General features: G+C 35.0%; 2 protein-coding genes across 3 annotated transcripts; one reads left to right on the top strand and one right to left on the bottom strand.

Annotated features, from left to right (window-relative positions):
• Nucleotides 1–195: 195 nt before the first annotated feature.
• On the bottom strand, nt 196–17,030 carry LOC306863447 (GPI ethanolamine phosphate transferase 1-like). 2 transcript variants are annotated; one of them, XM_079406784.1, is made up of 29 exons: nt 16,769–17,030; nt 16,316–16,567; nt 15,816–15,937; nt 15,635–15,733; nt 15,454–15,560; nt 14,541–14,665; nt 14,117–14,247; nt 13,745–13,861; nt 13,604–13,644; nt 13,456–13,515; nt 13,252–13,344; nt 13,116–13,171; nt 12,765–12,843; nt 12,491–12,673; nt 12,224–12,363; nt 11,321–11,420; nt 11,098–11,190; nt 10,903–10,994; nt 10,649–10,754; nt 3,796–3,904; nt 3,347–3,449; nt 2,379–2,481; nt 2,139–2,225; nt 1,983–2,038; nt 1,835–1,910; nt 1,660–1,733; nt 1,321–1,363; nt 1,173–1,225; nt 196–1,030 (listed from the first exon to the last, which is right to left on the bottom strand). In XM_079406784.1, exons 2-29 carry the CDS (start codon nt 16,540–16,542, stop codon nt 907–909), a joined length of 2,799 nt encoding a protein of 932 aa, XP_079262910.1. In that variant the 5' UTR covers nt 16,543–16,567; nt 16,769–17,030; the 3' UTR covers nt 196–906. The 2 variants fall into 2 exon arrangements, with proteins under 2 accessions (XP_079262910.1, XP_079262911.1); XM_079406785.1 differs by lacking the exons at nt 196–1,030; nt 1,173–1,225; nt 1,321–1,363; ... (1 more) ...; nt 1,983–2,038; nt 2,139–2,225 and having other exon boundaries at nt 1,899–1,910; nt 16,769–17,021.
• A 638-nt stretch (nt 17,031–17,668) lies between these two features.
• Nucleotides 17,669–23,801, top strand: LOC306863455 (COP9 signalosome complex subunit 5). The gene is made up of 8 exons (XM_079406797.1): nt 17,669–18,038; nt 18,120–18,354; nt 19,324–19,452; nt 19,854–19,919; nt 20,040–20,125; nt 20,221–20,332; nt 21,708–21,856; nt 22,706–23,801. The coding sequence occupies exons 1-8, from the start codon at nt 17,902–17,904 to the stop codon at nt 22,794–22,796; spliced, it is 1,005 nt and encodes a 334-aa protein (XP_079262923.1). The 5' UTR covers nt 17,669–17,901; the 3' UTR covers nt 22,797–23,801.
• Nucleotides 23,802–25,042: the final 1,241 nt, after the last annotated feature.

Genomic DNA, 25,042 nt, shown 5'->3' on the forward strand with positions numbered 1-25,042 from the left:
TCTTAAGCTGACAGGGTCTGTGGTTTTTGGTTTTCCCCTGTGATCTTGTCACAGCTGCAGATGGGGATGTGCTTAAGTTATTAATGGACATTGATGATGTGAATAAAACTAATGTGTTTCTGAACAGACTATAAAAACATTTACATATAAGCAAATATATATATAAATAAAATGCTGGGATATAATGTTATGTTTCATTGTACAATTTAATGCATATCTTAATGCCATTAATGACAGTTTGAGCTACAATTCCATGTAAAAGTGTGGAGTCAACAATATTTTTTTAATGTTTTTGAAAGAAGTCGCTTATGCTCACCAAGGCTGCATTTATTTAAACCCTAATATTGTGAAATATTATTGATAACTCTAGAGTTATTACATAATAACTTTTTAAATACATTTTAAAATGTCATTTATTCCTGTGAAAGTTTATTGTAAATAAATTATTTTACATATTTACAATATTAAAATACAGTGTTATAAAACTACACATTTACCATAATACCATCTGAGAATTAGATCTCAGTTCAAATCAGCTGACATAAGTACAGTAACATTCCTCACCTTTGGCATAAATCATACAGTACATATACAGAGACATAATCAAGTCCTTTCCTTTTAATTTAAAACAGTCTTATGGCATTTTTTCCCCTTTAAGCCCCAGCACTAAAATACCTGCAAGTCCACTGGATGTATTAACAGCAGATCACTTTTCTTATATTAGTTATACTATACAGAGTCTTCCTATAGTAAGATGCAGAGTCATAAGTCTTTAGTAACAATGATGTTAAGAAATACCCATAAACAGGAAGACCCCACGCTGAACATCAGTCGTATTTTTGTGCTACTGAATGCTTGTTTTTTGCACCTTGTAAACTTCAGGAAAGAGGTCCTGGTACTAGGTTGTCACCTAAAGTGCATCTTTTGGTTCCGTCCAATGAGGATCCTCTTGGAGGTTAACGTGTGGGTCATGATGCTCAACAACATTAAGAAGATGGTCATGGACATCACGATGACATAATGACTAATACTGCAACACAACAGAAATATTTTATCATATTTGTGTAATATGGGCATTTACATATGTACAATGACAGAAGGAAACCAGCTTGTGTTTCCCCATGGTTAACAGGATGGAAGCTAAAACAAGAAGTACAACACAGTAAACCCACCTGGTGCCTATGTCAAGCCAGCTTCCATAATCTTGTATTAAGAAAAAGAAGTGCTGGTGAACAAGAATAGAGACGTGTTAAGATGATTAATAAAAAAACAACTTTTATGCAATTTAATTTTGCCATTCGTCATGTTCTCAAAGCTTACCAGTGCCATCAAGTCTGAGATGACGAGTACAACGAGGAAAAGGCTAGAAAATAAATGCAGATTTGATGTAAACTTATGCAAAATAATGCCATAAAGCTATCTACATATACAACAAAAAATTTGTTCTGCCCGAGCAGGAACATATGCTTGTTGGACTTTGTCGTTTTTTTTATTAATGAAGTACCCTAGATACCAAAGCCCAGTCAACAAGGAAGTGTCTGTGAAGAACTTGAACCCAAATATAGCAAATGCTTGAAGAAGTGGTCAGTCTGCAGACAATGTGGGCAAAAAGAGAAAGACCAGTTGGTTTCCTGCAGTTTTAAGTATTCTGGTAAGTACCTTCGTGATGAGAGCTGTGTTGACACTTGAATGCTTTCGAATGTGCACATCACAATTACAAATGGAATCAATACCTAAAAGAGGATGCAACAACAATAGCTGTGGTGCGTGTGGCACTAATAAAAAATACAAAAAAAGTGTCAATCTGAAACTTTATGTTGAGGAAGTGCTATACCTTCCACATCAGCAGGCCGCCCATGATGAAAGGATTGAAGACGGTCAGAAAGCAATAAACTGAGGCTGGATCAAAACTGTGAGGGAAGAGAATTCATTTATTTAAGTTTATTTTATAGCACTGTTTTACTACAAAATGAGCAGCTTACCTATTAATAGAGGCAATGTTACCGCAGCCGAAGAATGCATTTATAATGAAAAACACCTATTACAACAGTTAAGGAACTATATTATTTATATAATAGTAAAAACATTTTTTTAATAATCAAAAGACAAAAATAATAGTTTGTAATCCAAAAGGATGCAAAGAAGTAAGATCTCCGAATATCATCCAGCCTCAGCTGCCTGATCTTGGTAATGTCAATGTTTTCAGCAAAATCAATGCTGGAGAGCTGAGAAAACAGGAGACGGTACAATAAGTGGTCTGTTTACTCTTACTGTGATGCATTAACTTTACACAATGCAATAAGTTTCAAACACATTTTGAGACTATTTTAGAGGATGAAGGGAAGCACAAAGAAGCCTAGAGGAGGAGAAGATGGTACCTCGGTCCGATTTGAACTCCCTTGTGTGTTCATGGCTTCCTGCTCAATGTTGACCCATGCAAACATGAGCCACGACAGCAGCGGAGGAAAAAGTGCCTCATACCTTTACAATTTACAAATCAAACAGCTATTAGAATAAGGGCTTTCATTTTAAATATCAATTTAGAATAAATTATATTAAAATTTAGAATAAATTAAAATAACATAAAATGAAAATAGAATAACATCTTTAAAAGTTATTTGCAATTCATTTGATTTATTATTTTGAACATTATGTCATTTGATTAATATCTTTATAATATAAACTACGGTTCAAAAGTTTAGGGTTCAAATTAATGCTTTTTTTTTGTTTTGTTTTTTTAACTTTCTATTCATCAAAGTAACATGAAAAAAAAGTATCATGGTTTCCACAAAAATATTAAGCAGCATAACTGTTTGTAACATTGATAATAAGAAGAAATGTTTATTGAGCACCAAATCAGATTTACCAGAAGACAAAAGTAATGGCTGCTGAAAATTCAGCTTTGCCATCACAGGAATACAGTATTACATTTTCAAATGTATTCAAATAGAAATGTTACTTTAAATTATAATAATATTTAATATTAATAATTATTTACTGCATTTTGGATCAAATAAAATCAGCCCTTGGTGGGCATGCAAGACTTCCTTAAAAAATAACCAACCCCAAACTTTTGAATGGTAGTGTATTATTTAAATAATTATTCATTATAATATTCTCTGTAGAACTGAAACTGTCTCAAACCAGTCAGTGACTAAACTAAAAACTTCTGCAACTTAACTTCTTACTGTAAGCACTGTGGGGTTTGTTTTTGAATTCCATTTCCTTAGACAGGCAACCGCAAGAGAAGAATTTGACTAAATCTAGCATGCTGAATTACTATTAAACTTAGCACAAACACATCAGAATTAATGATTAGATGGCATTGATGGTCAGTGGCTTTTACCCTGTGCTCAGGAGAAGGTAGACACAAACTAAGGACATCTGGATACTCAGAAGTCTGTGAAAGAGCCTGGTGGAACTCAACAACGGTATTAAAAATGAGGAAACTAAAAAACAGTGTGAGAGAAAAGGGGATAAAGTATGAACAGGATGGAAGAAAAGAAGAAGTGCAATTCACTGGTTAACAGTCATGCATCAAGGGTTCATCACACCATTTAGTCCTCATGTCCTTTCAAATCTTTATGACTTACTTTTTTCTGCACAAACAAAAATATTTTTGGAAAAAAGACTCTAAATATCTTCCTGTGTGTTCTACAGAAGGCAGAAAATCATACAGATTTGGAATGACATGAGGGTGAGTAAACAATGAGAGAAGTTTAATTTTTGGTTGAACTATCCCTTTAATTCTGTCTATATTGGTAACAGAGCATCATGGGAATGGAGATGGCAAACCTAGTGTGAGCCAGCTAACAAGCTGGTTGAAGAGAGGCAAGCCTTGCTTCAGTTGCAGACTGGAGTGTGTGCTGGTTAGGGTGTAAGCACACAGCACCACCTGCATCATCTGGAAACAAATGTACACAAATAAGATTCTCAGAGGAGTTTAAAATAGGTTAAATTTATATGTAAGCCCAATTTAGCCCATAAGGAAATAAGTAAATAAATAAATAAGTTGGCCAAAAAATATATATTATTATTTTTTTAAATATATTAAATATATTTAAAAATGTATTTCGGGGGAAAGAAAATACATTTCCAATCTCACAATAGGCTACATTTGTGACCCTGGACTACAAAACCAGTCTTGGGTCAAAATTATCGATTTATCTTTTATGCCAAAAATCATTAGGATATTAAGTAAAGATCATGTTCCATGAAGATATTTTGTAAATTTCCTACTGTAAATATGTCAAAACTAAATTTTTGATTAGCAATATGCATTCATATTGTCATTTGGACACCTTTAAAGGTTTTTTTTGAACCCTTAGATTCCACATTTTCAAATAGTTGTATTTCAGCCAAATATTATCCTATCCTAACACTACAACCATACATCAATGGAAAGCTTATTTATTCGGCTTTCACATGATGTATAAATCTCAATTTAAAAAAAAAAATGTACCCTTATGACTGGTTTTGTGGTGCAGGGTCACATTTAGGCTAAATGCATATGTGAAAGGAATAGTCTACACTATTTAGTGTTTTGAGTGTATACTATTTCAAATGTTAAAATAATTAGATTCTGAAATTGTTTACAGTAGAGTAACAGTAATGTGTCTTAAGTACAACATAAAAACTGCATAAAAGGCCCATAATAAAATCTAAAATAATAAATAAATACAATTAAATGAGTAAAAATCATAAAAAAAGGGAAAATAATTTAAAAACAATCAAAGTGAAACCCTTACTAAAGCGGCAATTCATGTGGCCAATAACCGAAACCAAAGAACATGTAAACATGCTGTTAAAATATTCACATATTTTATCAAAACACTCACAAATCCAAGGCACTCGAGTAGTGTGAAAATATTAAAAAGCCTTTATTCACATGGCTTTAGAATTTAAAAACCACACATTTGTGCACCGACGCGTTGCGGCTAATTTCGCCTTCATCAGGGTGTCATCAGGGTGCCATATTTTATGTTTCAACAAAATCTCAGGGGGCGTGTCAAGGAAAAATTTTACACAAAAGGGATTTGGTCGAAAAAATTATAATTTGGGAATCTCATATTCAGATGCTATTCAGAACCAATATCTTGACCTCAAATGTCTGCACCAAAATGTCCTAGAGTGAAAAAGGACACAAAGAAAGAGTCAAAAATGTGTGACTGTGTGTTTTGAATTTGGACCCTGAGTGCACCAGCAGCGGAAGACGCGAGCCAGGCCCCGGGCAACGACCTCTCCCCCTCCGCCGCCTCCGGTCTTCGAGATCTCCACCCGGAACCGCTTCGCTCCCCTCCGCGAGACGGAACGCGACGCGGAGAGTCCATCGTCCGGCACGTGCATGCTACGTTAGCTGAAGGTAAAGTGCACACTCACTGTTTCTCCGGTGCTCGTGTTCTCAATGTTTCTGCGCAGATACCCACGATCCTGAAGGGTGACGAGAGCATCGGTGCTGTCGTGCTGCACGCGGGGGTTAACGACACCAAGTTGCGGCAGACGGAGACACTGAAGAGGGACTTCAGGAGCCTGATCGAGCCGGTACGCAGCACATCGTCCACGACGACGATCATCGTGTCAGGACCGCTTCCCACGTATCGATGAGGACACGAAAGGTTCAGTAGACTTTTTGCTTTAAACGAATGGTTATTGTCATGGTGTAAAGAACAGAAACTGCTCTTTGTTAATAATTGGAATCTTTTCTGGCGTCCTAGGCTTTTCCGTGCTGATGGCCTGCACCCCAGCAGAGTCGGAGCGGAACTCCTGTCGGACATCTCCAGGATGCTACGCTCCATCTGACTAGTAAGCCAATTCTCAAATAACTACAATGATGACTTTTGTTCTACCCACTTAAAAGATAGAAGTACTTGCGTTGTCCAATCTATACAGACTGTGTCTGTTCCCCGAATAGCGAGTTCAAAATATAAACTTAATGCAGGATCTAGAAAAAATCTGATCGGGATTAAACCAGAAAAACGCAAAATAAATGAACAAAAACAATTTTTAAAGCTTGGGCTCCTAAACATTAGATCACTCGCACCCAAAGCAGTTATTGTAAATGAAATGATCACAGATAATAATTTTGATGTACTCTGCCTAACTGAAACCAAATGAATATTTTAGTCTAAATGAGTCTACTCCACCGAGCTACTGTTATAAACATGAGCCCCGTCAGACTGATCATGGCGGCGGTGTTGCAACAATATATAGTGATATTCTCAATGTTACTCAGAAAACAGGATACAGGAGGTTTAACGCATTCAAAATACTTCTGCTTAATGTCACACTGTTAGATATGCAAAAGAAATCTCTCTTATCTCTTGCTCTGGCTACTGTGTATAGACCGCCAGGGCCATATACAGATTTCCTAAAAGAATTTGTAGATTTCCTCTCAGATCTATTGGTTAATGTTGATAAACTGCTAATTGTCGGAGATTTTAACATTCACGTTGATAATACAAATGATGCGTTAGGACTTGCGTTTACTGACCTAATAAACTCAAAAAAAGTCAAGCAAAACGTCACCGGGCCCACTCATCGTTTTCATCATACGCTAGATTTAATTATATCGCATGGAATTGATCTTACCGATACAGATATCATACCTCAAAGTGATGATGTTACTGATCATTTCCTTGTATCGTGCATGCTGCGTATTACTGATATTAGTTATATGGCTCCGCGTTATCGTCCGGGCAGAACTATTGTTCCAGCCACCAAAGACAGATTCACAAATAACCTGCCTGATTTATCTCAACTGCTCTGTGTACCCATAAATACACATGAACTAGACGAAATGACTAGCAACATGGGCACGTTCTCCTCTAATACATTAGAAGCTGTTGCCCCCCTCAAATTGAAAAAGGTTAGGAGAAAAACATACTGCGCCATGGTACAACAGTTGTTGTGTAGTTGAGCGCAAATGGAGAAAAACTAACTTGGAAGTTTTTAGAATTGCGTGGAAAAACAGTATGTCCAGCTATAGACAGGCTCTAAAAGCTGCCAGGGCTGAGCATATCCGCAAACTCATAGATAATAAACAAAACAATCCAAGGTTCTTATTTACTTCCCTCACAGTTTAATAGTAATGACTTTATCAATTTCTTTACTGATAAAATAGATAACATCAGAAATACAATATCAAATGTAGATTCTACTGCGTCTAGTATTTCAGCTTCATTCATCGCACCCAAAGAAAAACTGCAGTGCTTTACAACTATAGGACAGGAAGAGCTAAATAAACTTATCAGTGCATCTAAACCAACAACGTGTTTATTAGATCCTGTACCCACTAAACTACTGAAAGAGTTGTTACCTGTTACCTCAATATTATTAACTCATCGTTATCTTTAGGTCACGTCCCAAAACCATTCAAGCTGGCGGTTAAGCCTTTTATTAAGAAACCACAACTAGATTGTAATGAACTGGCAAATTACAGACCCATTTCAAATCTTCCGTTTAAGTCTAAAATTTTAGAAAAAGTTGCGCCTGCTCAATTGTGCTCCTTCTAGCAAAAAAATGATCTCTATGAAGAATTTCAGTCAGGTTTCAGGCCTCACCATAGCACAGAAACTGCACTTGTTAAAATTACAAATGACTTGCTTCTTGCTTCAGACCAAGGCTGCATCTCATTGCTAGTATTACTTGATCTTAGTGCTGCGTTCGACACTATAGACCATGACATACTCATAGATCGATTACAAAACTATACTAGCATTCAAGGGCAGGCTTTAAAATGGTTTAGATCCTTCCTGTCCGATCGCTACCATTTTGTTCATTTAAATGGAGTCATCTCAATTATCACCAGTAAAGTATGGAGTACCACAAGGATCTGTCCTAGGTCCTCTGCTATTTTCAATATACATGTTGCCCCTTGGTAATATTATTAGAAAATACAGGATTAGTTTTCATTGTTATCCTGATGATACTCAACTATATATCTCAACAAGACCAGATGAAACTTCTAAACTAAGCTAATAGATTGTGTAAAAAATGTAAAAGATTGGATGACCAATAATTTCCTCCTATTAAATTCAGATAAGACAGAGATATTACTTACTGGACCAAAAAACAGTACACAGAATCTCTTGGATTACAATTTGGAACTAGACGGATGTACTGTTATGTCCTCTAAAGTAAAAAATCTGGGTGTTATATTAGACCGCAACTTGTCCTTTGAAAATCATATTTCCCATGTTACAAAAACAGCATTCTTCCATCTTAGAAACATTGCCAAGCTTCGAAACATGCTTCCTGTTTCTGATGTAGAAAAGCTAGTTCATGCATTCATGACCTCTAGACTGGACTATTGTAATGCACTGCTTGCTGGTTGTCCTGCATCTTCAATAAACAAGCTACAGATAGTCCAAAATGCAGCAGCTAGAGTTCTTACCAGGTCAAGAAAACAATCATATTACCCCAATTTTACAGTCTCTGTACTGGCTACCTATTAAGTTCCGTATCATTTACAAAATATTATTACTTGCCTATAAGGCCCTAAATGGTTTAGCTCCTGCGTACCTAACTTGTCTTCTACCACGCTACAATCCAACCCGCTCCCTAAGGTCGCAAAACTCTGGGCTTTTGGTAGTACCTAGGATGGCAAAGTCCACTAAAGAAGGTAGTGCTTTTTCACATTTGGCTCCCAACCTCTGGAATAGCCTTCCTGATAAAGTTCGGGGTTCAGATACACTTTCTCTGTTTAAATATAGATTAAAGACACATCTCTTTAGTCAAGCATTCACATAATGCATTTTATAATCTTGTACTGCAATTATATCTGATCAAATGTACATTATTATTATTCTTTAGCTTGGGTTGAACAAATAATTTTTGCTTAGATGGAACAGCAGCTACGCTAATTATGTCTCTATTTGTTTCTCTGTTTTAGGGATGCAGCGATTAACCGGTTCCGCGATTAACCGCGCTTTAAAACGTCACGGTTAATTAATCGTAAAGGTTTCGCAAAACCGAGTGTTTCTGTTGCACGCAACTGAACTGTTGCAGCTTGTGCAAAATGAAAACAAAGTCACACTAGTGGTGCACCAGCTTAAAATTACGTGCTTATCAGAGACACGGAGGCTACTACACTAATTAAATTAGTGACAGAGGGACTAAACAGCGAAGCTTTAACGTTATTTCCACCAGAGAAATGCCTGTCGATAGTAGTGTGCAGGGCTCGACAGTGCGAGCATTTCACTCGCATTTGCGACTAAAAATAGATGTGTGCGAACTGGAAAATGTATTTAGGAGCACAAGTGCGAATACAAAACAGCCTAACTTATACAGTAGCCTATAACAAACATATTAATTTATTCTGTTTATTTATGGAAAAATTGCGATGCAGCCTCATATGATTACTTTAGAACTTTAAAAAGGCAACGGTTTAATTTAAATGAGCACAGATGAGAAGAAAAGCGGAGCGAGTTAAAGTGAAGACGCGCTGAATGACGCACATTCGCCACTAGAGGGCGCTGCCGTTACCCCGGTAACCCAGTAAATAAATCAGCTGCGCTACTTTCCTAAAACCGTGTAAATAAAGTTTCACACTCACAGTCATTTAGATATTTATATTCGCTTTAGTCTTCACAATAGCATCAAATAATTCTTACTTAAAAACTTGATGAGCTATTTATTTTCAAACATTTTTTCTAACCTAAAACATGGCCCATCCACTGATCTATAATAGAGAACAGTGGGCCTATCTATATATCAACGACTGATTCGTTATTATTGTTCAGTAACACAAGGTCCATTAGTTAACATGAAAAAAACAATCACTGCATTTATTAATAATGCTATCTTAATTTCAACTTTTAATAATACATTATAAAATCAAAAGTTGTCTTAATATAATTCAATGGAGCTAACATTAACTAACAGTTGTATTTTTTATTAATCAACATTAACTAAAAATGTGCAATAGCTAATTGTTGCAGTAGTTAATATTCTTTGTTAATGTTAACCTGCTTTAACTAATGTTAACAAATGGGACCTACCTATTGTTCTTTCGTTCATTATTTTCAAAAGAGAAATACTGTCATGGATGTTTACAGAGCAGCGGTCACCTTTTTTAATTCTAATGGGAGAGATGGACTTTTGTTTGTTGTTTGTTTATTATTATTTTGTGCTGTATTGTTGGTTACTGTGTTATTTCTGTTTCAAAAGCCAGCAATAAATAACACTTTAACATCTAAAGAGTGTTCATGTGATTTTATACATTATTAATGTTGGGAAATGAATAAATGCCTAATAATCGTCATAATCGTAAAACCGTGATTATTCATCAGACAATAATCGTACCAGCAAAATCTATAATCGTTGCATCCCTACTCTGTTTCTGCCATGGGATTAACATCCCGTGGTAACTAGGAATTACAGAAGCTTCAGTCTGGATCCAACCCTTAAATGATCTGAGATGACCGAACACCTGAGAAAAGATGATGCCAACCCCTCAGAGGACCTCAGAGGATGCCAAAGCTCAGACAACATAGAGAATTACCAAATTTTGCCATAAGTTAAATATATTAAGGTTCTGCAATATATAAATATATTGTGGAAACTTAATTTCCTGTAGAGCTGCTTAGCAACGATTTGTATCGTAAAAAGCGTTATACAAATAAGCTTGAACTTGAACTTGAAAAATGACCTGGCAGATGAACAGCTGACGATCCCTTCGGTTCAGAGGAGAGCGTCTCCATGATGACCAGAGGTATGAAGACGAGTTGAAGAGGGTCAGCACTCCAGCGCAAATTCTACAGTTAAACATTAAATTTAGAAGATAAACCTTCTAAACAAAGATCAGAGAGTATGAATGTGTTTAACAGTTTAAATGAGGAAAGTTAACACAAATGATTGTGTATGACAGGTTTTGGCAACAGTAAGTGAACAAAGAGTGCTCACATATAGTTGAGGTTTGGTTCCCGTCCCACCACAGGCAACAGTGGAAACACAGCCAAAAAGAGACAGCTCAAAATCCAGCTCAATGACCTAAACTACAGTAAAACAAAAGACAAAAACAAGTATTAAAAAACACTCCTTTCAGACCTCAGATCAGAACAGGTTTGTTCTGTCCTTACCGTTGCTTTTTGTCCTTACCTTTGCTTTTGTGTAAAGGCCAGAAACCACAGGCCACAGTGCCAGCACAAACAGCCCCAAGGTCAACATGGCCCGATAGAAAAAACTCACAACCTAAAAAACACCAGCATAGAAGAAATGAAAGAAGTGAAATAGAAGTGAAAAAGTTAACATCTAATTACTCGAGTGCAAACACAGACAACAGAATTCACCATGTCTAGCACACAGCTAATCGAGCACTTACCAGTAATTCAATTCCTAAAGTAACCAGTAAAAAATATCCAAAGCATTTGCTGAGTGGTAATGAAGGGATTGCTCGAACCAGACCGGCAAGTGTTTCAAATCTGACAGAGAGAAAACACACAAACTCCAAAAATCAAATAAGGAGAAAAACAGACTTGATATATTTATTAATACATTTGAATATGATTAATAAATACCATATTTTCTAAGCATTTTTGTGAAATGCACCTATTTTCCTATTCATCCTTGGTCATGCGAATAATTTTGCACATTGTTGGGCCTGTGTCGTTAATTTATATTTATTAATTAATATGATAGATTCACAATATATCAGAATGACAATGGTTTTGGGACAAAATTTTGAATTTATTGGTATCTGTCAATATTGCATACAGTGTATATATAGATGATTATTGGATATTTAAAGGTATAGTTCATGCAATAATGAAAATTCTGTCATTAAGTACTCACCCTCATATCGTTCCAATAAAGTCATCATTTTTTGTTTTCTTTGCACACAAAACGTATTCTTGTAGCTTTGTAAAATTATGGTTGAACCACTGATGTCACATGGACCATTTTAATTATGTCCTTACTACGTTTCTGTGCCTTGACCGTGGTAGGACCCTTACTGTTTATGGAGGGTCAGAAAGCTCTTGGATTTCATCAAAAATATTTTAATTTCTGTCCTGAAGACAAACAGCAGCAGTCTTACAGGTTTGGAACAACATGACGGTGAGTAATTAATGACAGAATTTTTATTTTTGGGGGAACTATTCCTTTAATTGCGCATGCTCAATCCTATATTGTTACATTTAAGTAATAATTTAATAAAACTGTTAAATATAATCTATAGAAAATCTAACAATAATATTTTTTATAAAAACAGGGATGAGTAACTTACTCCCTAATGACAGAGAACCACACGGGCACAGGGAGCAAGCAGTAGATGTAGTACGTCCAAGGACTGGACTGGACCAACAAGAACAGAGCCACAAGCAGACCTATACACAGAAACATCTGTCCCAGACTCCTTTCTGTTACCTTGAATGCCACAGATACAAACATACAGGAAATGACAGCTTTGTTTTGGGGGAGGGGTTTTCCAATAAACCCCTAACCTCAATGTTACTGGCAAAGACCATGACCTATAAACATGCTGCACGCTTACCATGTGCATGTTAGTTGGGGGTTTGCGTAGGCTAGCATGCGTCTTTAGGATGAACAAAACCACATAAGATGTCCAACCAATAAAACCCAGAACTACACTGCTGCCAAGAAAGACCCGGTCATATGTGTGATAATAAGACAAGCCCTCCATGGCCTGGACAATCAGATCTTCACAATAATGAATCTGGAGAAAAAGACAGAGAAAGATATGGCAAGACAAGATAAAGATAATCAACAAGTCAGTTTGGACATGACAACAACCAATCAACACTCACTGCTTCATCAAACTGTCCTTTCTGGATCAAATTTCTTGCATTACGCACAAAATCCATCTGTTTAGAGTCAGTCAGAGGCCTAGAAGTAAAAAAGGCATCTCACAACGTGATCTGACCTTAGCAGCTCTATACCAACACCTTTAGAAGACTGCCTTATCAATCAAATTTGAGGACTGAACATGTATAATAAATAATCAACATATAATTTGTACTGGTAAATTCAAAAATCTTTTACGTTCAAAGGAAAAAAGTAAGTCATATAGGTTTGAAAAGACATGAGAGTGAGCAAATGATGACAATGTTTATTTTTAGGTATATTAAGTATCCCTTGAAGCATTGACTTTTACTCACTGGTAGGGTGTAAACAGAAAAGATATTGTTGTTTCTTTCTTCTGTGCCATTTTCACCTGTTGATTTAATGAACACAAGATAGCTGTTTATTTGTAATTACAACGGACAGAATGGACCAAAATGTACTGTACTTTACCCTGAACTGCTCCAAGATCTGAATTGTATTTGCATAAATGCTCTCAGCCTTAAAGTGCTGACTGTTATTCAGGTAATTCAGAGGTAAGACACCCTGTGATGCAAGAAATGCATTAATAAAATCATATAAAAAGTGCATGCATATAGAAAGGCGCTGCTCTATGATATAAACTTGCGATCGGAAAGCTCTGAAAATCATGCTCACCACAGAGTTCAAAGGAAAGGGAACTCCTATAAGTGATGACATTAGCGTTGCGATATCAGCCTGCAATAGCATAAAAAGTTCATATCAATTCAGCTGTGTTCCTGTCATTTATAGACATTTCGTAAATAAATGAGAGAGAAAATCTCACCTGATTGACATCCACTCTCCTGGATGATTCCAACCCCCATTCTGAAATGTAATAAGGGTTAAATAAATATTGACAAAATCAATTCCATGTTCGAATATGGAGATCAAGTGGTATGAGACCAATTAGAGACATTAAACACACCTTTTAAATAATTATCATCATATTTGTGAGAGCTCTCCCGTTGTGCTGTCTGAACCCCAGCACCCCAAGCTACCAGTGGGGTCAGCGTTTCTGATGGATGTCCTGCACCGTGAGATCCTAGAAAACATATACTCGTATACTGCATTGAACAGATTCATAAATAAATGACCTATTCTTCTACACAAAATGTTATTTTGAAATGCTGACTTGAACCTGAACCGTAATATAAATCAAGTGAATGTTATTTTATTATTAAAAGATTGACTTGATTTGGAGAGATAAAAGTAATTTATTAACCTTTTTAACAAAGTTTCCTGTCACAGATTTCTTCAGTTTTAAAGTTATAAAGACTAGGTCACAGAGATGTTTTACCCCAATTTGTCATGCCATGGTCAGACGTAAAAACATAAGCTGTTTTTCCATCATGTGCATAAAAGTCGTCCATCATAGTGACAATTTCAGCTACACCAGCATCAACCAGGCCAATATTCTCTAGATATTCCCTGTAAGTGCAGAAAATATTACATTTGAGAATCTGACAATGGCAGTAGCTCCACCTAGTGGTACATCTTATCTAAGGTGTTCTGAATATATGCATTTAGTGTATAAATAAAGAATATCAGTTTAAGGTATCTCAACACACTATCCTACAATACAATTAAATTTATCTTTCACTTTTTACAACAAACATTATTCCAAATTGTCTTTAGAGAAAACAGTAAAATAAAAAAGATAAAAGGTCAAATGTGTTGTTAATCACATTACAATGTCTAATGTGGTGATGTTTTTTACTTACTTTGACATGGGTCGGTGGGCATGTCCATTGGTGTCTATCCCCAAAAGATGAAGGAAAAACACATTCTGTCCTTCATGTAACATATTCAGTAGAGTTTCATTGCTTTTGGCACCGCTGAAAAAATTCTTAATTAAAATAAAAGAAAAAAGAAATGAGATAATTTAGCCAAGCTGTTCAATCACATCCTCACATTATTTATTACAAGATCTTTTCAGGGTTTCAGACCTTTCAAAAATATAGGGCAAAGTAAAATGTTTTTTTTTTAAATGAAGTTAATTTTTTTAAGCAATGATGCATTAAATTGATTAAAAAAAATTGAAATATATATATATATATATATATATATATATATATATATATATATATATATATATATATATATATATATATATATATATATATATATATATATATAAACCTACAAAAGATTTTATATTTCAAATAAATACTGTTCGTGTGAACTTTCTATTCATCAAAGAATCCTGAAAAAGTGCATCAGTGTTTCCACAAAAATATTAAGCAGCACAACTACAGCACTGATACAAAAATTAAAATGATACATGTGGATCTCGTGCCATTGAAGACTGGGGTAATGGCTACAGAATATTCAACAAATTACATTTTAAAATATATTAAAATAAAGAAAATATATTTTTAACGAACATTTCTATATATAATATAATTATTATCCAAGATTTAGGAAATGATTTAGAAATTTTAATTAAAATAATTTTAGACAAACCATGTTATTCTATTCAAGTTTAAACAATTGTTTATGATTTTTTTAATAGTAGACCTCTAAATGCTTGACCATGCTTTAATGTGTATCACAGTAACAATAACAGTTGTGTTTTTTGAAAGTTTAGTTCACAAAAAGTAATTACTTAAAAGGCCCTACATAAAAGTGTCCTACCTTCACTTCATCAAATACCCATGTATCAAGTCTGGAAGCGTCAGTGGAGGCAAAGTCCACCCGCTCTGGAGGGTAAGTATGAGTGTACACATGGTCTCCAGTGGCTCCTATAAAACACACATGCTGGTAAAGCTACCAAATAATGTCACTATACTGTTTTTTCACAGGTGTGTGGTTATACCTTTAGCAAACATGGGTAATATATCAGGGCTTCCCCAACACCAAGTATGCCTGCTTTCATTAAAAACAGAATCAAACTCCACTGGATTCTCCTTCCAGCCTGTAAGCACGGAAATAAGTGACACAATAATTTTACACACGTAAAGATTATATACAGAAACACACATGTGACTGCTGCTTACCCTTGGCAACAGCACTAACGTCCTCATAAAAACCTGCTATTAGAGCCACGTGACCTGGGCGTGATTCTGTAGGGACTCGTGTGTGAGACACTCCCCATGTGCCACTCTCCTCAATCACACTCCTTATGACAGAAAACAATAAGAAGCACAAGTTAAATGCATTTATACACTATGAAGAACACAAGAAACACTTTTTTTAGACATTCATAGCAGATAAGAATAATTACATTGCTTATAAGTGTAATATTTTCTCATTAAATCTGCATAGAATGCATTTTGGGAAATTCAGTTTATATCCTGTACAGGTTTTTTTTTTTAAGGAAAATCTTATTTCATAAACCTCCAAAAAAAATTAAGATTGAAATTATCTCAGTGATTTTCTATCTTTAAATTGAAATTCAATGCATTTTATGGAAACCATCTAAAACATTAAACATCTCCTTTTCTGGACCACATTCGTAAACAGGACAAGCACAACAAGATTATTCCACGCTCATCACCTTAGGTAAGGAGTCCTGACTGTCCCATTGTCGTCTAGCTTAAAGAGACTGTCAGCTCTCAGACCATCTGCCACAAAGAGCACCAGGCGCTTGGCCGGAGGGGCCAGAGGGACACGCTGTGGTGTCATTCCATGGACGAGAGGGGACGTGAAATAGATGTCAAATATTGAGAGAAAGAAGACTACATGGACAACGAGTCCCACGATGAAGAATGTCATCATCTTCATCGTGTCTACTGTCACACCTGTGGCACTGATTTAGATAAAGGAAAGAAAGACAAGAAAAAAGCTGCACATTTGAAATGCATTCAAAGTCTTTAGAATTTTGCCTTACATGCATTACATATTAACATGACTGTACATTCAAAAGGACTAAATAATCGATCGCCATCACAGAAGTAACATTTGCAAATATTTTTAACAATTGCATAAGTGAATAAAAATAAAATCTTACCCTTTTCGCTTAAATGAAGGTGAATCAATGTGTTATCAGTCCTGTCAATGAAAGCACTCGGCACAGCATGAGTAAGTTATCCGTGAGTCCGCGAGACACAGCTTCTAAATAAAGGCTTTTCGTCTGTTTTAGCGTTCTGTTATATGTCTGGCGAACAACTTGGCTTTTGACCAAATGTTACTAAACCAAATAGTTTGTAAGCAGATTAACTTAGAACTTCTCTTCACTTCCTTGTATTGGTAACCTTTGAACTGGAAATCATGCAATGCATTTTGGGAAATGTAGTTTACTCCCTGTGAGTTTTTTTGCACTTTTTATATACCACTTTAATAATGTGTTTTTTAAATGATAGAAAATCAATGTTTAATTAGTTTAAATAATGTCAGTGATATTACGACTATGACATTAAACATTTTGTTATACCTGTTTATGTAAGTCACATAAAAACACTAATGTCTCACAGTAGCATACAATTAAAAATCCAAATTGCACTTTGAATTTTGATATGCTATAATGATATACTCATTTTGGCCTTTTTTCTTCACATTGCATATTTTATTTGTCCCATAATAGTAAATAGTAGTCTAAAAATAGTACATTAAATGCTAGTCTATACGGTCGTGTTTTTTAGATTAAAATGATAAATAAACAAACAAATAAAGAATTAATTCAAAAGGCAGAAATGATACTGTACAAACACCTTCAGGAGAACACTAAACGACAGAGAAAAAATAAAAGCAACTTAAACTTAAGGTAAACATAAAGATAAAGAAACAAAAAAAACTATGATTTAAAAATTAAACAATTAATTGATGAATAAAAGGAAACATTAATAAGCAGAGAAAAGCGAATTTAACAACATTAAGTACGGTCGAATTACTTTGAGACTTTTATTTTGACACTAATATAATTCTTCAGTTCACGCGTTTGGTCGCTAGCTTCACTCAGGTCTGAGAGTTGCTCAGTAAAGGGATACAGAGGAGCTTTGTGAATGATTGCTAAATGCTGCGTTTAAAAATTTTGATCAACTAAGCCCTTTGCGATATTATCTAGCGTTTTAAACCCCGTAAATTGCAAGTAGTATTGAACATACTTCGTTATAGTTAATCCGGACGTAAAACCCGACTCTAGCTATGGCTGGCAGTAACATAGCGATGAAAACATGGGAGCTGTCAAACAGCATGCAGGAAGTTCAAAGTATTGATGAAATATACAAGTATGATAAAAAACAACAACAAGAGATTCTGGCAGCCAAACCGTGGACTAAAGAGTGAGTTTACCACACCATAGGAATTCATTCCTCTTCAAGAGGCCTGATAACAGTTCTCCATGCTGCTTTTGTTGTTTACAGCCATCATTATTTTAAATACTGCAAGATATCAGCTTTGGCACTGTTGAAGATGGTGATGCATGCCCGATCTGGAGGAAACCTAGAGGTGATGGGACTAATGCTGGGGAAGGTGGATGGAGAGACCATGAACATCATGGACAGTTTTGCTCTACCCGTGGAGGGCACTGAAACGCGAGTTAATGCTCAGGCTGCAGCCTATGAATACATGGCTGCCTATATAGAGAATGCTAAACAGGTACACTAACCCAAATGCATTGTCTAAAATTCATATTAGGTAAATAATAAGAACAAACCCACACTGTTTTTAAATATGTTAATATCCACTGCTTATACAGCAGGTACATTGCATATGCTGAATCTTGAGTTTTTCTGCAGTGCAGTATGCCACTAAAATATACATGTATTATGTATATGATATGCTGTACTCATCTAAAAATATCTGACTAATTAATTTATAATTAATATGCATAATCTAATGTTAATTGATAGACTACATGGAATATGCACTTATCTATCACATCACAGTACCATTGAAAATAAATCAATAAAAGCGCAAATATGATTTAAAAGTATTAATAAATGGTGACTAGTCACAGAAATTAAAATATACACAAATTATGTATGCTGCGTCTTTGTGTTATATGCTATACTCATCAAAAAAATATTTTTCTAATATTTCTATAATTACTACACATTAAGTTTTTAAGATCTAATGTTAAATGACAGATACTTTAAAGATATTTTTCACTTAACAAGTCCATTTAAAATTCATTATTGAAGGCAAAAGGTGATTTAAAAATGGTAAAAATATTAGTATTATTAGTAAAGTAAGCGGTAAACAGTCATAGGAACTAAAACAAATATTGTGTATGCTGCATCTTGGTGTGATATGCTATATTCATCTAAAAATATTTTACTAATACTTTTAGAATTATTATGCATTCAGTTTTCATAATGTAATATTAATTGATAGACTACATGGAACATTTGCACTTAAAAATGTATTTATCACATATAAAGACCATTTAAAATGGATAAATGAAGGCAAAGGTCATTTAAAAGTAAATAGTGAACAGTCACATGAACTAAAATATACACTTTATACATTCATAGACAAATTATGCATTAACTCCCCATGAATGTCATGATCAGATATGATGATATATTAGTAATTCTGAGGCTCATCATTTCTGAATTGATTTAGGTGGGGCGGTTGGAGAATGCCATTGGATGGTACCACAGTCATCCTGGATACGGCTGCTGGCTTTCAGGCATAGATGTCAGCACTCAGATGCTTAACCAGCAGTTTCAAGAGCCCTTCGTCGCAGTAGTGGTAAGAGCTGTTGAAAATGTTAAACTGGTTGCTTATTTTGCATTAGGGCTGATTTTGCAAAGCCCTCTATAAACCCCATTACCATCAATCTCTAAAGACAGAGGGGAAAAATAGCTCAGCTACGAAATTGTTGAAGTATCAGTTTAAATTCAGTAATATCAGTGATCCATAATTGACCCCCAAAATACAAATGAGTTTGGTGACATTTGTAGTGGTGTCTGATTAATGGCTGTTGGCTTTGTAACGGAATACATCATACAGTTTACCCTTCGCTGCTATTGCTTATTTTGTGCTGAGGGCAAATAGCGAGCTGGTGCTCATAACTTTCACTTGCTAAACTGGCAGCTCAGTGTTTTTATTTGTTATATTTGACTGTCCTTGTAATTTTTCATCCTCCTCAGATTGATCCCACAAGGACTATATCCGCAGGGAAGGTCAATCTTGGAGCGTTCAGGACATATCCGAAGGTAGGAACATTTTTTTTGTAAAATGTTTTTTGTAACCGTCTAGTATTTCAAATTTATGTGTCTATTCATTTATATGAGTTTAATCAGATTTTTCATCACATATTAAAATTTTAACATTAGGGTTACAAGCCTCCAGATGAGGGTCCATCTGAATACCAAACGATTCCACTTAACAAGATTGAGGACTTTGGAGTGCACTGCAAACAGTAAGCTTTTTTTACGCACATATTTATACTTGGAAACTTTATTGACATCGCTTGAAAATATTGGAAATTTACCATAAACTGTTTTGTGATTTTAGGTACTATGCTTTAGAAGTGTCTTATTTTAAGTCTTCCCTGGACCGCAAACTCCTAGAGCTGTTGTGGAATAAGTATTGGGTCAACACTTTGAGCTCCTCCAGCCTTCTGACAGTAAGTACCTTCTTTTATTGGCATGATATTATTGTATTTCATATAGCAATATGTGCAGAAATCTTCAGTAATTTTAGATTTATTTAACCCTTGTGCTGTACTGAAAATACTTTCACCTAATTTGTTGTTCCCGGACAAAAATGACCGACCTTTAAAAAAATGTTCTTGTAAATCTCTCCTTATGCAGTTAGCACAGGTTTTTTATTTATTTTTCAGAACTGACTAATCATAGGCTTCATTGAGCTGAGCTTAGGCATTTTCTGTGCTATACTCATATAAAAATACTTTACTAATTGTTTTATAATTATACTGCATTCAGGGTTCATGTTCTTACATTAATTGAGAGACTACGTGCAATATTTGCACTTTTAAAAAATTGATTGAAAACAGTTTTTGAGTGAAAAAAGCATTATTTATGGATTTTTCTGGCATTATTCACTCATTCTAGACGCTTCAAGATCAAGGAAACCTACAATCAGTCAGTTCCAAAAACGAAATTCAAAACTGTTTCAAGCAATAGAAAATAAGTTGATATAAAGATTGAATTCAATATTTGGTCATAATATACCATAATGAAATATTTATAAGCAATTTTATATAGGCCTGTCATTTTTGACTGGGGACACCACAAGTGTAACAATGTGGGGGGAAATTAGCTAAATATTATGCAAAAAAATGTTATCAAGTTTTTAAACCCTGAATGAGCAAAATCAGTGCATTTTAGTCCAATGCAATAACATTAACTAGAGCTATTAAAAGTGTATAACCTTATTTTTTTTATCCGTATTCATCTGTTTGTCATTGTATTGTCATCTCTATATCTTCTCTTTTGTGCATATTAAAATATTAACATAATTGTTATCTTTATCATTCTGAAGGGTACAAGTATTTTATGTGCAGGAGATTAATAATATGACAGGGGTTTGTTGACAACTTGTGCGCATGATTAATATTTGTAGATGCTGCTTTTGTTTCCCTACCTATATGTTTTGAAAGTTTGTCATTGTTGACTATGACATTCTGTCATGAGCTTTGTTTAACACATTCAATGGGCTATAGACTATCGAAACAGCAGTCTCAGAGCTCTGTGTTAGAGATAAATTGACTACTTGTCAAAAGCAACTTGCTTCGCCAAGGAAGAAGTGTTGTCAGTGATTCCGTTGTCACCACAGACCGAGACCTTAAGTCACTGAGTCTGTCTTTATTATGAATTCTCATCTAGGCAGTGTAGAATCTCACCTTCTGCAAACGTTTGAGACCTCATTCAGGAGGCTTGAGCAAACAATTCAACAAACAAGGTTTAAGTATTGTTCTGAAATTGTGCATTAACCTATAGCAAGTGGAACGGTGGTGTTAATGGCTCTTGTTCCTTCAGAATGCAGATTACACCACTGGACAGGTGTTTGACTTGTCTGAGAAGATCGAGCAGGCAGAAGCTCAGCTGGGACGAGGCAGTTTCATGTTGGGCTTAGATACACATGATAGGAAATCTGAGGACAAACTTGCTAAGGCAACACGTGACAGGTAATACAATCCCTATCAATCCAGAATAAAATTTTTCCTTTCATAATATTTTGTCAGTTATGATAAGTGAAAATAAACAAACAAGCCAAGGCCAGTTTATTTATTTCCAAATGTCATGCACACTAAAAATTCAGAGTGCTTTATAGACAATCACATTTAGCTATAAATAAAGCTTTCCAGGTTGATTTAGTTTTTTAATTAAAGAAAAATGTTAAAGATGTTATTTTTAAGACATTTGTCAAAAAAAAAATTAAGTGCATAAAACTACAGTAAAAAATGTAAAACAATGTTTTTTTTGCTTTTCCCAAAAAAAACATATTCATGGGGAGGAGGGTACATTTGTATCATTTGAGTTTTGAGAATAGAATATTGATTTCACACTTATTTATATTTATTTTGTGAGGTCATATGTGCTTTCCTTTTTTACTTGAATAAGATTTTTAAAAAGTTTTTGTATTTTGGAATAAATATATAATAAAATGTATAAAACTGGATAAAAATATATGACTTTTTTGCTTTTTCCATCATTATTTTTCTTTTATAAAAGATGATTTATTTATGTATTTATTTTGTTTATTTGATTGATTCATTCATTGATTGGGGTTGAGAATAGAATACTGACTTCCCATTTATTATTTTCTCTTTTTGTTTAAAAGATTATTTATTTACTTTATTTATTTATCTATATATTTTAGTTAACATTTATTTATATTTTTTTTATGTGAGCTCATAGGTGACTTAAGTGTCTGTTTAGGTGCAAGGGACCCCACTTTTTGACTTGTACTCTGTATTGCAACTAATTACATTTTTTGATAAAAACATGATCAAACATCTTTCTTTGCTTTTCAGCTGCAAGACAACCATTGAAGCAATTCATGGTTTGATGTCCCAGGTTATCAAAGATAAACTCTTCAATCAAGTGAACACATCTTCCAATTAAACTTGGAAAGAACTGAAGTTAGATGACTTCACATGCAGTGTTTGCTTAGTTATATGTTCTTTTGTTACGATTCTGCTTTGAAAGATTCAAAGGAATTCTCCTGTAGGAATGTTTGCGTCATTTATCATTTGTTTAAACAAAGAAATAAATGCTGTTCGGGTTGATTCGTTGACAGACATTAGGTGTTTTTTTGCTTCATCTCAATTTACTTAATATGAATATATTACACAATATGATATATTTTAAAAATGATTGCTAAAGTCTCGTCTGAAATTATAACTCGCCCAGCTCATCGTCAAAGCTGTCCTTTAGATCAAGACAAATGAGTTTTCCTTAGTGCTTAGACATTTGAAATATATTCTCCTCTGGGTTCACAGTGTGTAACACGGTACTGCACCATTCCCATTTCCCACAGCTTGTGTCCGGAGCTGTAACAGCAGTATTCAATATTATATTTAACAAAAACCACAGTGCTCCACAAGAGGTAATTTTCATATTTGCCAGTCATAGCATTACATAATGGAATAACAAACTCAACGGCCCAAAGATAAACACCGCTTGGCATGGCCGCAGCGCATCTGTCAGGACGACCCTGTGCAGATTGTCTCTGCGTTGTACACAATCCTTCAGTATTCTGAGCGTTCCGCTGTGGCCTGTCACTGATGCATCACAGAAACAGGAGCTCGATACAGTGGAGTCTATTCAGCCCTGCGTGTCTGCTCTTTATCGCTGCAGACACTCAACGCCCGTGTGGTTTCGTGCCTGCATTTTCTTACAGACAACAGTGCTGACTTCATATTCATGCACGTTTTTTTACCCCACATCATTATGCTAATTTTAAGATTTGCTGTTATGTTCCGGAAAGCATCAGAGTCTGTTCAATTATGCACTGTGCAATTTGTGGATTTGTAGTTGTGAAGTTGTAGCGAGAGTGTGTTTTTTTTGCTCTTGTGATGACGTCCAATGTTTTATTAGTATTGAATTAATTAAAGGAATAGTTCAGCCAAAAAAAATTATTTATTGAAAAGGTATTCATCATCAGGCCATCCAAAATGTAGTTTGTTTGTTAATAAGAAACGGATTTGGAGAAATTTAGCATAACATCACTACAGTGGCAGACATCTACAGTGAATGGGTGCCGTCAGAATGAGAGTTCAAACAGCTGATAAAAACATCACAATAACCCACAAGTAATCCACTCCAGTCTAAAAACTAATGTATTATGGAAAGAAGAAACGGTTTAAAAGTCTTCATGGATTTGTTTGTAAAAAATATGCATATTTCTACAAATTGATGGACTGGAGTCATGTGGATTCTTGTGATGTTTTTATCAGCTGTTTGGACTTTAATTCTGACGGCGCCCATTCACTGCAGAGGATTCATTGGTGAACAAGTGATGTTATGCTAAATTTCTGTCTGAACTATTCCTTTAATTTAATCCTCTATGGAATAAAACTGGTTGTCATCACAAGCAAAAACACTCTCGCAACAACTTCAGGCCAAAATCCACCAATTTGATGTCCTGAGAGCGAGTGCATTTTTAGAACGTTTTCATTTTTGCATAAACCATTCCTTTAAAATCATAGTCATAAAAAATCCTATGCATATGTTCTGTATTTTACCCATTGGAATTACAAATGAAGCTTATAATCATCACCAGATGAGCATTTTTTGATACAGTAAAGAAGAAAAAGCAGAAGATTAACAATGAGATGAGATACAAGCCTATATTGTGTTTTCCATGAGTGAACTAACATCAACGAAATCCATTAACTCAATTTTAAGGTATGTTTTCTATTAGCAAGAGTCTTCTAAAATTACTTGGAATTCCACTTAATTTGCTGAACCCAGAGAAAATGTTTTAAAATAAGTATTATGAACTACGATAGATGTGATTAAGAGAATATATCTGAATGATGAACACAAATAATGAGCAGTGGCTATTGATCACAAGGCTAATGTTAAACTAGCCTTCGGGACCAATGACTTCAAGATATTTGGTAGCACTGATGTTTTCTTTGGACCATATAATAATAATCTCATAGTAGTGAGGAGGTGAACGTGTTCAATGCCCCAGAGGAGAGTCTGAGAAGGGCAAAACTCTCCCTCTGTGTCCCTAAACCAACCAAAGCAACATTTCCTTTCTGTCAAGTATGGTGCATACATAAATGGAGACAAGTCACACTCAGTCTCAGGAAGCAACATTCCTCCACCGTAACAATACACGGGTCACCGCAGTGACTCAG

The sequence above is a fragment of the Barbus barbus genome (genome assembly GCF_936440315.1).
Source record: "Barbus barbus genome assembly, chromosome: 44".
NCBI classification, from domain to species: Eukaryota; Metazoa; Chordata; class Actinopteri; order Cypriniformes; family Cyprinidae; genus Barbus; species Barbus barbus.

Coding starts and splice junctions, on each gene's coding strand:
- LOC306863447 (XM_079406784.1), bottom strand. CDS start 16,542: ATGAAGATGATGACATTCTTCATCGTGGGACTCGTTGTCCATGTAGTC. Junction 13,645..13,744: donor TGATGATAATTATTTAAAAG/GTGTGTTTAATG, acceptor ATTACATTTCAG/AATGGGGGTTGGAATCATCC. Junction 2,039..2,138: donor TTCGGAGATCTTACTTCTTT/GCATCCTTTTGG, acceptor CTGTTGTAATAG/GTGTTTTTCATTATAAATGC.
- LOC306863455 (XM_079406797.1), top strand. CDS start 17,902: ATGGCTGGCAGTAACATAGCGATGAAAACATGGGAGCTGTCAAACAGC. Junction 20,333..21,707: donor GCTCCTCCAGCCTTCTGACA/GTAAGTACCTTC, acceptor TTGTTCCTTCAG/AATGCAGATTACACCACTGG. Junction 21,857..22,705: donor GCTAAGGCAACACGTGACAG/GTAATACAATCC, acceptor TTTGCTTTTCAG/CTGCAAGACAACCATTGAAG.